The sequence below is a fragment of the Hippoglossus stenolepis genome, chromosome 2, assembly GCF_022539355.2.
Source record: "Hippoglossus stenolepis isolate QCI-W04-F060 chromosome 2, HSTE1.2, whole genome shotgun sequence".
Classification (NCBI taxonomy): Eukaryota; Metazoa; Chordata; class Actinopteri; order Pleuronectiformes; family Pleuronectidae; genus Hippoglossus; species Hippoglossus stenolepis.
The window spans coordinates 13,677,938-13,692,116 of record NC_061484.1 but is presented as its reverse complement, the minus strand read 5'-3'; the positions used below and the strand labels follow the sequence as shown (position 1 = coordinate 13,692,116).

General features: G+C 41.9%; 1 protein-coding gene across 3 annotated transcripts in view; it reads left to right on the top strand.

Moving 5' to 3' along the window:
• Positions 1 to 293: 293 nt before the first annotated feature.
• Positions 294 to 14,179, top strand: part of LOC118100950 (alpha-1,6-mannosylglycoprotein 6-beta-N-acetylglucosaminyltransferase B) — a 113,042-nt gene continuing 99,156 nt past the window's right edge. For 2 of the 3 annotated variants that reach the window (XM_035146512.2, XM_035146504.2), the window contains exons 1-2: positions 294 to 883; positions 7,154 to 7,266. In XM_035146512.2, coding sequence (XP_035002403.1) covers positions 816 to 883; positions 7,154 to 7,266 — 181 coding nt within the window. In that variant the 5' untranslated portion in view covers positions 294 to 815. The remainder of the gene's footprint in view (positions 884 to 7,153; positions 7,267 to 14,179) is intronic. The other variant, XM_035146522.2, reaches the window with a different exon arrangement.

The following is a 14,179-nucleotide window of genomic DNA, read 5'->3' as shown; positions in this document are numbered from 1 at the left end:
AAATGTCAATCTATCCATTGTTTTGGGACGTTTTTAATTGATTCAATAATTTCGTCTCGATGATGGTGATGATAATAATAACTTGAATTTATATAGTGCCTTTCAAGAGACCCAAGGACGCTTTACATGTGTCGGTAGGGAAGAAAAAGGAAAAAGAAAGATGATGATGGTTATTACTGTTATTGTTGTTGTTGTTATTATTACACAGATATGGGGAATTAAAAACAGCCTACACGGTTTGACATGATTGCTGCCAGTGATGGAGAAGTAGCCATTACTGTGAAGGGGTGGACAGGAAGTGGAAGAGTCGACTGTTTCCACTTTCCCTCTGGAGAAGTGACGGGAACCCGCGGCGGAGTGGACACACTCTCGCTGGCTTCTCCGTGAAGTTGACGTGTCCGTGGATCCGGCTCCTCGCTCTCCGACAGGACGGAGGGAGACTTTCCAACGACTCACACTTTTATTCACATCGTGACGCCATCTTTTTGTGCGCACACCTCGCGCGGGATACGACTCCGTGACTCCAGGACACGAGCTGCTGCGATGCGTTCGCCCGGAACAAGGGGACTTACGCTGTAAAGGGACATTTCCACACAAAGGAGAGGAGACTTGCTGAATTAAACTTCCCACCATTTCTCCCGGAGGCGGAGAAGGAGCACCCGTGGGCGCCGGTTTGGTCTGAAACAGCCGACTCAACCCGCCGCTGTGCAACCGCTGGACGGGACGCGGGCAGAAGAGGAACAGGACATGTTCGGACACCTGAAGTTGCAGGTCGGGAGGTCAACGGCGATGTCAGGGGTCCGAGGTTTTGGGAAATGATTCCTGGCTGCACCGACGGCAAAATAATGGTCAGAAGATGTCTAGTGACGTTCAAGCCGTTCAGGTGAGAGACGAACCCATTCCCCACCATGCTCTTCTCTCAGCCTCCGGCTCTGTGCTCCATTTAAATGCAAAGACACTAGGGCTGGGAATCACCGATATGCAATACATGGTCCACGATAAGGATAATATCACGATACATTGATTCTGCGATAATCCATATAGTGCAACACCATCGTAGACCTCATGGTGCCTCAATACAAAATGCCCCCGAAGAGGTAAAGTGCAGGATTTCCGTATTTATTATTCACTGCAGTTTGGTGTCAGTTTCACAGAGTTTGACACAAACTTCAATGAAACAATGTACACGTTTTTTAAAATCTTACTGCCTCTGTAGTCTTAGACAAACACACAGTAACTTGTCACTGTCCCCATGTGCCGTCGTTTCAATGTAAAATATACAGAAACTGGCAAAAGTCCTAACTATATATATATATATATATATACACTAAATTACTAAATATCAATATTTGGTGCCAGCCTCTCAATAATCGTGTCTCATGAGTAAGATAATTTGCCATATTACAATTTTTTCCCTCATAATATATATATATACATATATTATATCACACAGATGTCCAAAAGCTGAACAGAAACACGAGTTAAGAAATGACACTGTGTGCAGCCTGTGTGTGTCTGTGCGTGTCTGTGTGTGTACTTATTATTGTGCAGGGTCTGATATCGTCTGGGTTTTTTCCAATACCGTTGCCAAATAGATACTTTTAAAACCATACTGGTTCCTAAAAGGATTTAGAACTGATGCTTTTTTCCTGTAAAACTCTTATAAAATGCACTTCACAAAATCACTTAATAAACAAAACCTAACCCAACTACAATAATTTAACACAAAATAACAGTTTCAGTGCTTAAAACATGCCATCAAGGGTTAGAGACAGCCACAGTGTCGGCTGGTGAGCTCAGCATGGGGTCACGTAAGAAGTCAAACATGGAGCATCCGTCTGCATTTAAATACATCCGTGCGTCGCCAAGTGCTTCATGATGTCACGCTCCTCCCTTTACACAGAGTTGTTTTCAAACAAAGCAAATTTTTTATTCGCCTCCTGACTCCACAGACTGGCGTGCGTGTGCGTGCGTGTGTCAGCACTCACCCAAACACATGTCAGATGTTGAACTCCAGCAGATGACTTAGATTTAGATTCATACATTAAAAGATAAAGGGCAACCCACAGTGATAAATCATGAAGGAGCACTTGTAAATATAAATGATGCTGTGGCACCAGTCAGCCGAGCTCTAACTTAGTTCCTCACTGCATGGGTAGCTCCATTATCACTGTGTGTGGCTTTGTTTGTGATGGTGTAGAGAGGGGAAACGCATATTAACCACTTAACCAGCTGATACTCTCACATACCATTGGGCCATGCTGTTCCATTGAGAAATAATGGCGTCATTTTAAATCATTAAATAAATCTTTTTTTTTCTGAATAACGGGAGTTGGAGAGTAAAAACTCATACATTTTCCACCTGCTAACACTGTTTTGGATTTCCAAAACTATTTCCCCTCTGTGCTGGAGTAACGGTGCAGCAGTTGTGCAGCTGCCATCCTCAATAACATGTGAAAAACTATGATGATAATAAAATGTGTGTCAGTGATGTTACATTCATGCTGTAATGAATTGCTTTACCTCGGCAGATCAAGCATTTATACATTCCCATTTAATTGAGCAGCTCTGTGTCAAAGCTACACTAGCCTTGACAGCGCAGACAGACATGGAGAGCTCACTACAACTAATTTTTATTTAGAATGAAACCAGATCTGTAGCGCTGAGCTTAGCTCTCCATCATTTTACCATGAATGGTAGGTGTGCTGTCATGTTAGTTTACGGAAAAGGAATACAACCTGGGGAGAAATTAAGTTTCCTGGCAAGGGTTGAACAAATTGTAACTGGGAGATGTAGTGAAAAATTATTTCTTTCAAGTATAAAGGCTGATTGTTGCTCCTCCTTGTTGAAGAAACAATTGTGGTTTTACACACATAATGGATGGAAATTAACTAAATAATGTATTGTTATATCTCTCACTATGGTTTCACAATACATTAGCAGAGATAGATATTTATTGAACTTATGTTTTATTTCTATTAAAGTAAAATATATAACAACAATTATTGAGACTGGTTTGTTGCACAGGACTATTGTGAATATGAATTTTAGATCACTGAAGCACCAGAACAGTAATAGTAGGCTTTTTTCCCCTGGCAACACAGACCGATAACTTTTGGGCAACAGGATATTAACTGACAACTCTGGTCTTTTGACAAGACCTGGAGCAGTAAGTGTTGCAGAAATATGAAAATCATCATCGACCCAAAATGAAGGCTGTGTGCAGTCACCTTAAATTGCCAAATATCTCCAAGACTAAAGACTTTTTAAGGTTCCAAGAAAAGTTTCTTGGAAAACACCTACACCGCGACTCCTGCACGCCTGGCAGAACTCCTCGCTTTAAATCATCTACCTAGAGGCATGTGTGAGGAAGCCAATTAGCTGATAGCAGATCTCTCCTTCTGATCCAATTATAGGGAGCAGAGCATTTATTTTAAGCCTGTTAATTAAAGACTCGTCAGGCAGGACCGGGGCCTAATCCTCTCATATCGCCCACCTAACGCCACTTTGTAAAACGGCTAAATGATAAGAGGGGAAACGATCGCCTTAGGACGGCATCAGACCAGTTTCCGCACGCTCGCATGAGCTGACACTCACTTTCACTTTCTTTTCCCCTGTCTTTCCATCAGTGTTGTGGCTTACAAGCACCACTGTTGTCCCCCTGTCCTGCAAACATACTTGGATCACAGAGATTGGTGATCAGTAAAATCAGCCCTTTTGGCTTCATGCCCTTTTTGCAACCCCTTTATCAAACCTGTCACTGGGCCTCTTCAGTTTTCCTTTTCGTGATAATACAATGCACCGAGTGTGAGAGTGAAAAACAAGTAATGGGTCTTTTGAAATGTGTTGTTCTAAATCAGTTCACTGGTTTTGTCAGCTTCCACTCTCTCCACACTCTCTTGGTTTGCTGACCAGATGGTTGTATAGTAAGTGCATAATCCATGCAGGTATAAGTATCTCACCCATGGCCTTATAGTTATGACTAATAATCCTTTGAGCGTAATGATTGTATGGGATTGGATTCACATCAGTTACTCTTTGTGCTGCTCTGTGGTGCTTTGACAATGATTGAGCTATTCCAATTCATTCCTCAATATGCCTTGAACAGATGGGGGTAATATTTCATTATTTCATAATGCGACAGCATCTTAGGAGGGACAGCGTTCTGCTGTATGAGAAAACACAGTGAAGCTTAGACTGTTGTGAACAGTCCCCTTAAATTGAATCAAGAGGCACCAAATGGCACTCATGGGCATCAGTTTTCTAAATATGCCTGTTTTTCCAAGATCCATGCATTATTCCCTGGGGAATCATTTAAATCACACACAAAAAAAACTTCCTATCTCGTAATGTTAAAGAAAGAGATAAAAACCCACCCTGGATCAGTTCCTTTGTCTGTATCTGTGTCAACATTAAATGGGTTCTTTCTTGGTGCATGTTCTGCCTTCCAACCAAGTTTTGTGGAAATCCATTAAGTAGATTTTGTGTAATCCTGCTGAAAAGGAAACAAACCAGCTGACAGGAGTGAGAATATAACCTCTTTGATGGAGGTAAATATTGATAAAGAAGTGCTCCATGCAGGAGGGGCTGTTGACTTGCTGACTCTTTGCTTTGAAGCCTCTTGCTGTAATCCTGATGATCGCAGTGATCATCACATTAAAGTCTCTAATAATCGGCTTTCACCAGCACCGAATCAAGACGATAATCATAATTGAGAACTCCCTTTGTCTTGTTGCCAGTGTAATCAGCACTGTAATTCACCAGATCCAACTCCAGCTCAAAGTGGAGTCTGATTACTTTGCTTACAGAAGGTACGGAAGATGAAGATAAATGACCAGTTTAACTGTAATGACTGTACCACTGGTTTACCTTTAGGAATGATCAGACAACTGTTATCACGCTTGCTGCATCCCTTGATGAGCCTTGATGATAATGATACTTCGTTACCAATATTTTCTTTATGTTGTGCGGGGGAATACAAAAAAGTTTCCTCTCCAAGAAGCTGCATCCCTCTGTCTGTCCTTGAAGCCATTTGAGTGCATTATACAACCCAGGGCAAGACACATCAGCTCTGTCTTGGAATATAAAGTCACCCTGGGAGCTTGCCAAAACGCAGAGCTCTATACTTAACAGATTATTCAACATCATCTTGATCCCGTTGGGTCAATCAGATCAATCTGGCAAATGTTCTTTTAAGTGGTTATTCATGCGTTGGTGTTGATAGGAACTCATTTCTGACGGCCTCATCAATATTAAGAGGTTTTGCTCTGAACTTTGCGTGACTGGAGCTGCTCAACATTCCAGGAAGTGCTGCCAGATTTCACACTGGGCCGCACATTCAAGCAAACAAGCCCTCGCCTGGCTTTGAATAGATCGCAATAGTTATGAATAATGCATTCATTTGTTAAGTAAAGATCAAATTTTCCAACCTCGACTGCACAAGTTAAAAGTTTAAAGGTTTACCTTTGCAGGGTTGGCCTTAACCTGTGAAGTGAATTGGGATATTTATATAACAAATCTCCTGTGAGTTATTTTTCTTCCTGCTGTTTTATTACATTCCAACCACTGCTTTAGATACTAAACAAATGATTAATGAACCATAGACTTCATATAAAGATGGTCGACATGATGGCCTAATCGTCCCCTGGTGGCTGGCTGCAGTAAAGGTCATAAACCCCAATGCTCCATTTTAGTGGATTAGAGTGTGGACAACCGACCCGAGAGCCTCTGGTCTGGGTTCAGGCAAACATTTTTGAAATGATATCTGTGGTTTGGTCGGTCACGTTGGCTGGCCGCATTTGTTTTGACATAGCACATGTCCGTAATCGGGGAAAACAAGCAATAACAATAAGTCCGGACACAGGAAACAGAATGCAAAGTGGAGACACATCGTCCATCTTTGTATAGAGTCTATGAATCAAGTGGCGGACTGTCAGCCATTCTCTGTTACGTAAGAATCTTCTCTTGTGGGGTATTGGACTTGTTAGTCACAGAGGCTGACAGGTATTTTGTCCAGCGGTTACGAATCACCGACTGCTCTGCCTCTCTGGTTCCCTAAAGAGTCTCGGCATAACAAGATAACCTTTGATCCATATACACTGAAGAGAGTAACTTAACAAAGGCAGGATTTACTGATACAAAAGACCTGATTTTCAACTCTTTAAAATCAAAGAGCTGATTCTCTCATGGCTCGCTAACAAGGGAGAACCCGCACAAGTCTCTTTTTGTTTTCCCCCTCTGAGGAACGGTAGCTTTTCAAATATACGATCTCCGACACAGTGGAGTAAAGCAGAAGTTTATATGCTACAAAGCCAGGTCTGTAGTGTGGATGTGAGTCTCCACTCCTGAAGGATTTTTACAATTTGATGCTTCGGCACCCAGCAGGACACTTTATTAACAGCACAGTGAACTGTCCTCTGTATATATTTGATATCTCTAGATGCCAGTAACTCGCACAGTGAAGAAACGATTGCATTGTATGTTGTGGCTGACCTACTTTTGTGTTGTACAGGGAAGTGAGACCATGTATTAAGAGACTTAACTTGGCATGTTAGCTATCTTTAGACTCATTATTCACCTTAAACGCCCTGATGTTTTGGGCTATCTGCGTGCGGCTCCTGATATTTCAGAAATATCATTCATTTTGCCTGTACTTCGGGACAATCTGCTTTTCCCTTACTTTATCCCTTGTCCTAGCTTTAAGGCCAAGCAATAATATAACAACATCAAAATGTTTCAAGTGCCTTTAAGCCTCAAGTTTTTCATTTTCTTGATGGTCTTCAGTTATGCCTGCTGTCTTTCTATCCTCCTCTCATCTTTTGCTTGCTGCAACATTCTCCCTGATCTTTGCATCTCTATTTTGCGTTCCTCATTCTTTTTTTTTTTCTCGCTGTCGATCATTCTGTTCTGTAAAACCTGTCTTCCATCATTGTCGGCCTGTTCATCCGCCTAAATTATTCCTTTGGTTTTTTAAATCTCTCACCCTCAATCCACTCCTTTTTCTGCCACCAAATATCTCACCTTCTATCTCTCTCCCTCTCCTCATCTAAAAATCTATTTACCTGCCCACCACATGAATATATATAACATAAATATGTTGGTTTATATGAACTCCCCTTTAATCCATCCCCCTCTGTCCTCCCTTGTGTTGCAGGATATTCGTGGTGGGTATAGGCTTCTTCAGCCTGTGCTTTCTAATGACCTCTCTGGGGGGGCAGTTCTCAGCCAAGAGACTGGGGGACTCCCCCTTCACCATCCGCACAGAAGGTAATGACATGTGCTGTGTGTGTGTTTTCCTCTATGAATGAGCTGAAATGTTGTAATGTCACTGCACATTGAGAGGCCATAATTCTGTGTGGTGTTGCTGGTGGTTCACTGCCAAGTGCCACCTGGTCGAAGCCCCTGTCACTGGACACCACTAATGAAATATTCTGGAATATCAGGATGTAACAAAGAATTCATAAAGTAAACACAAATGCCTTTGGACAACCGGTGAATTTGTTAAACATTGCATTCATATAACCTTCAGCAGGAAAGCCGTTTTTTTCCCGGAGTTGCTGTGAAGGGGGGAGAGATAAATCAACGTGCTTCTAAAAGAAGATTTACTGTGTATGGCAAGTGGGACATAAACTAGAGAGGCCAGCCAGAAGCTCAGAAATTACAGTTCCAATTCCCAGCAGTGACGGCAGGGTGGGTGGCTAATATTATATCTGGGTTTCACCCTCATTTCTCCAAGGATTCTGCACTGACGGCAGCACTGTTCTCTCTTTCACACAGTGGGACTGTGTGTGGGACTGAAATATTTGAAAAGGCATGTGAACATACTGTATATGTTTGGTGAGCAGTTCTTTACTCAGCTGACATCGCTCTACACCCAGACAAAACACTAGAAACAGGATTATTCGACTTAATGGTCAAAACTCATTCCACTTTTATCTTGCTCTATCTTTGATGGGCAGTCCAGTCTAAAATGCATTTTACAGATCCCATCAGTCAGGATTTTCTTTGAGACTTGGCGTCACATGGGAGTCCATTAAAGCGAGCCTATTAAGCCTTTGCTCTAGCCACAAGTGGAAATTATGGTATGACGACATTGGATTTCCCAGCATTTCCTGAGTGCCTGAGTTGACTACAGAAAAGTAACATTTGCCTCTGGTTGTGCCTGGTCTAATAAGGCTGTAGTAACCATTATAAGAAATACTGTGATATGACGAAGCACAAACTTTAGCACTAATCATGTTACTAGTGTAAATATGGCAGATTACAAGCAGATTTGTAAAAGCAGGGACAGCTGTGGTCAGATGTCTCAGTTAAAGAAACTGAGAGCAGCGCAAAATGCATTAGAAATGACCTGGGAGTAAAGCTCACCCTGTTAGAGCCCACACTCTAAAGGCACTTTCACATCCACCTTGTTTGGTCGGGACCTTCTGACTTTTCAGCTCAGCCAGAACCAAAATAACAGGTGTGAAAAGTGCCTATAGGACCTTTCTCCAGACCCATGGACAAATATTTAGTCTGACTAAAAAGAGATGGTCTCGGTTCAGATTAAACTAAACAATGGTTTGGTTTGTTCAGTGTGAAAATGCTTTTTTGGGAAGGTTTGGACTTTCTACTACTTGCAGGAAGACAGCTTCAAACAATTGAAGAAAAAGAAGCATAAGCAGTGCACATGATTGCTTACAGCCTCCAACAATATTAATTTTGAACAATAAGGACATTCATTTGCCGCTTTAGAAGTAGAGTTGAACACTGCACCGGAAGTTGGCGATGCTCGTAATTATACCATGGATATATTACAGTGGCAATGAAATTCAAGAAATGACCTGGTTCATTGATTTTCTCTATCCACTAACAACACAGCAACGTCAGGCGACGCCCCTTTACAAATTCATCTATGTAAAGTTTAGGTAGCAGCAGCCCATGTAGGTGATGAAGACAGGACGTAGGTATGTCAAACAAAATTCCTACGCCTAAATAACAATGTGAAACCAAAGCTAACGGGATCAAATGCAAACAATGTAACCAAGAGATGAACCTTGGTTCGGACATAGAGGTGTGAAAAGTAATCGTGACAGACACAGACACAACTGTCAGATAAGTACAACCCCTAATAACCATGGATCTTTTTTATATAACTGCCCACAGCACAGTGGTTGTTGTGCTCATGTTGCGTGGACATTGAAGCCTGCCTCTGGCAAAGCCATATCTCACCAGTGAAACATCATTAACACATTGGCCAGCCAGCAATATCGCATAACCTAGAGGGAAGGCTGTCAGACTGTCACTGGCAAGACAGTGGGGGGAAATGAGGCGCCATCGTAATCTCCTGCTGTACAAGGTGCGAGGATAGAAAGCCAGAGGTCATTTTGCGGAGGCCGACCACTTCTACGGAGTTAAAAGTAGAAAACCTGTGTTCTGTGTGTAGCACGTGTGAATGCTTTTTGTGGTCGAGGAATGTAATACATCAGTTTGCATGCACGTGAGGGCAAGTAAAAGAAGAAAAAAGGAAGGAGCAAATGTTACTATAAGTGTGACTCAGTCAGGTGTTGGTGTGTGTGTTGCAATCAGTCACAGTGAAAGATGAGTCACTGAAAATGGAAAGAGAAAATAGGAGATGTAACTGAATGCCGGGATGCAGAAACATCTTAAAAACCAGGTGCTGTGTGTGTGTGTGTGTGTGTGTGTGTGTGAGAGAGAGAGAGGGGATAATGGAACGGGGGGTCATTTGGGATTACTGTGTTTGTGATAAATTGAGATTTACTGTGTTGGTCTGATAAATTAGGATTAGTGTGTATGTGTCAGTGTTTCTTAGTCAAATGTACTTCATTAATCAACTACTCATGCGATGCAGCCGGGGAAGACATCTGGAGCAAGCTCATTAAAACTGTGTAGTGTCCAACTGTGCTTCCCCTGAGGAGCTTACTTGTGTGTGGGTGTGTGTGTGTGTGTCTGTTTGTGTGTGTGTGTATCACTCTGCATGCATTTGTGTGTATCCACTTATGTATTTAAACACTTTTCTGCTTGTCTGCACACAAAAGATCTCCAGTATCCCTATCATCCACAGCGTGTGTGTTCTGTTTGTGTGTGTGTGTGACCCACTGCGTCACCCTCTTTCCTCCCTTTTATGCAGTGTCTCTCTGGTCTTCTACCACACACTGTTTTCGCAGCTTCCTCCTTTTGTTTATGTTTTTATGTATGTTTGTGATGAGCCGGCAGGAAATTGGCTGTTCAATGGGGCGACAGCAGCAATGTGGGACAAGATTGAGACCAGAGAGACTGAGAGACCGATCCATCTGCTCTCTGAAAATCAGACCCAAAAAAAACAACTGGCCCTTTCATTAAGCCTCCACTTGCCACCTGCAGACGGACACACACACACACACACACACACACACACACACACACACACACACACACACACACACACACACACACACACACACACACACACACACACACACACACACACACACACACACACACACAGTTTTCCACTGTGTTTCATTAAGTACATGTAGCTTCTGGCAGATTTCTCATGGGGAAACATTCACCATCTTGCATTGCACAGTTTTCAATGAATCCTACAAAGCTGAGCAATATAATTTAGTGATGAATTTATCACTGGGGTCGTTTTCATTTGACCTGATTTCACTTTGCTATTCAACCGTTTTAGTCATAACGGCGTCTGTGACCACCTGACAGATGCCAAGAGAAACCTGGTACTGAAAATAATCGTTCAAGCCAGCAAATGATCATTTCACTTACTTTACACTCACCAAAGATGATTTTTAACAGAGGAGTTTCCACTCTGCATCCTTTTTGATGTATTTTTGGTGTTCCTAGACCAAAAGAAGATCAAGGTATTGGTTTCACACCACTTTCAAAGCTGTAGCTATCACACATATCATTTTATCCCTGTTCAACTTTTCAGCACATCATTATCATTTCAGTCTTGTGATCTTAGAAGCTCTGAATTCAGGCCGCCAACGTTGAGAGCTGTGAATCAGTCTAAACTGTGACGCTAACATTTCCATTAGCTCAAGCAGCAGCAGTGCAGAGCTGTCAACACAACCATCAACTGATCTGATCAAAATACTGACTTACTGTTCTCATCATTGTCAGTCATCATAATGCCACTTTTGAGTGTCATGAATTGTTTCCTAATTAAATTTGAGCATAAGTGTCTGACAAACATACCACTAATGCATTCATTAGTCCAACTTTATCTTTAGATTTAGATTTTCAGTTACGTGCTTATTTCAAGAGCAAAAGTTTTATTCCCAAATTGGAACAAAGCTTTTCCATTGAAAGGTTATTTTATCACGACACAACATTGACGGCTGTTTTCTTTTGTCTGCTGCCTTAGGCTCTCTCACTCTCTCTCACTCTCTCTCAAACATGACCTCTAAATGGAAACACTTCATTGCAACAATGGGGTGGGTGTGCTTCTTAAAAAGGTCAGTGTTTCCTCAATGATGATGACTGAATTTGGGAACATTTAAGTCTTTTTATACACAGTAGACATTGTGAACTCAAAAAGTCAACTACTTTAATCTGCATCAGTTTGGTCCCTAAAAGCCATCAGCAATATTTAAGTCATTACTGTCCATTTCTATAATTCCAAAATATGACTCATTTCAAATGTCATTTTAAAAGAGTGGGTGTGCTTATGCTGCTCATCATCATCCATCATGTGTTGACAATTCAGCCATCAAGAACACAGTTGTAGACAAGTGCCTCTTTTGTAAATTCACAGCATTTCATCTCACATTATGCCACAGTCGTTTTTATCCAGATATGAGCTTGTTTGTAAACGGCAACAACCAAATGTGTGTAGGGCTTTGTCACCTTAGCGGGAGTTGCACGGATAGCGATTGTTGTATTGGCTGAATTTCGCCCGCCACCTCTCGCTTCTGTGGATTATCGGCTTCCACCGGCGGTCCAGAGTGCTGGGTTTTCACTCAAATCCCCGTCTCTCCCCAGTCACTGACAAACTCATCAACAGCTGCGAGCGGGAGATGGAGAGAGGGAGAGGCTCAATTGTGAAAATGAGGAAAAATGGAGAAGGGAGAAGGAGGTGGACGTAAAATGGAGATTGTTTGTGTATTGTGTGTGTCTGTGATTAAACAAGAGATTTCTATATGAGACAGATGAAAAAGATGGATAAAAGGTATAATGACTCGGATTTATTTCCCTAGATTAAAATAAATCAGACATAAGAGAGATGTTAGCTTGATCGGAGACCTTCCCTGTGGAGCTTGTTCATACTCTGCAATTCATTACTTTAACAAGGACCCATGACAGTCCTTTTACCCCAAGCATGTTACTCACTACACTGTTTGTTGAATCTGAAAGACTCTGAGCTTTCTGGGTGGGTCCCTGATGGGAGAGAGAATATAAATTTATATTTCTGGGTCATTAATAAATTTCACATTCCTCTCATCTGTGTGTTTATTGGCCAAATGCTCATGAAAACCGTCATCCACACTCTGTAATTTATAAAACGGAAGATTTATAATTGCCCCAAGGAGAGCACTGTTTACATCCAAGCGGGAGCCGAGACAAATCGCTGTTTGACTTGCATTAAACTCGGTTCTGTGATGTCCGTCTGAAAGTTTCCACGCCACCAGTCAGAAAAAGACTCACTCCAATGTGTCACACTGTTGTCCTAAGAGGACCTCAGCTGAGTTTACGCTGACGGTGGTAAACGCAGCTTACGGGCAGATACTTACTCATCATGCATATACATTAACACGCATGTACATCGGTATGCAGTAACTGGTCAGGTTGAACACGGCATACAGCCCCTCTCTGTGGTCCCCTTTCATGTTTTTTTTCACGCTGGATGTTCATCTCTATCACACATTCCCTGCAGTTATGTTTCCTTCCCATCACTTCATGTCGAACAAATCTGGCATGACAATCATTCGCGTGTGTGTGGCGCTAGGTGCAGCAGCGGAGCCACTCGGGGAGTTCACTGTATCAGTGCACTCGTAGCCTTGGGAGTTTGAATGGACTGTGTGTGTGTGTTCGTGTTTGCATCTGGTTTCATGAGTGTGTGTGATTGTCTCCTGGTAACACCATCAACTAAGTGCTAGAAATATTAACTGGCTTGGCAGTGAGTGACTGAATGCGAATGTGTGTCTGTCTGTTTGAGTAGGTGTGTATTCCTGACTAAGTACAAATATCTAGAAGACAAGTTAATTTTTTATAATCCAGATTGAGGAAATGTTTCATATACTAGATTAAACTTGATAAAATACCTTAATATGGTTATACTCATATAATTAAAGGATGGTTTTAGGTAAAGTTTAGATTAAAGACTGTGTAGGATTTATTGACGTCTAGTTTTGAGGTTGTAGATCGCAACCAACTAAATACCCTTCCCCTCATCCCCGCCCATGCAAATGTGTTGGAGAACCTGTAGTGGACTTCAGGTAACATAAAAATGGGCTTCACTCGAGCCAGTCTTTGGTTTGTCCATTCTGGAGAAAATGGTGGTGCAACATAGCAGACACTGTGGAAGAGGACCCGCTCCATATGTAGATATAAAGGCTTAATCTACAACACAATTACTAGTTACAGGTAAAATCTCAGTATAATGTAGAGCAGAAATGTAGGAAGGGTAGCACATTACATGGTCTATTTTTCTACCACGAAAATGTGTCCCACCATGAGTACAATTGTAGTTTGTACTCAAAAAGACCAAAATGTAAAATCATAAATTCCTCCACTCACACATCCCATTCAGCAGGAGACATGAATAACATGATGATCCCTTACCAGCTTCCCACGAGTGAACACTGTGTGTAAAGACCAAACCAAAAGCAGCTAAAAAGGGGATAGTTAAAGCTACACGGCTATGAGAAGTGGATTTCAAGAGAAGAGTAAGTGTTTTGGTAACTCTCCTTTTGAGGGGATTTATTAGCCTTTGTGGTTTCAGTGCTGGTTAGATACATTGATATGTCCAAATAGCTGCCATAAGTTGTTTTCGAGAAAGTTAAGTCCAGTCATATACGCTTATCTGAAAGAACTTAACATTTACAAGATGCACAATCATGCAGGAAAAGCTTTGCTCTCTGAGGGCGAGTACCAGTGCAGCAGTGACGACAGCACTCGAGGCCCATTAGACTCAAAAACATAAACTTTATATTGGTTAACAAGGAAAAAAAACAGCACC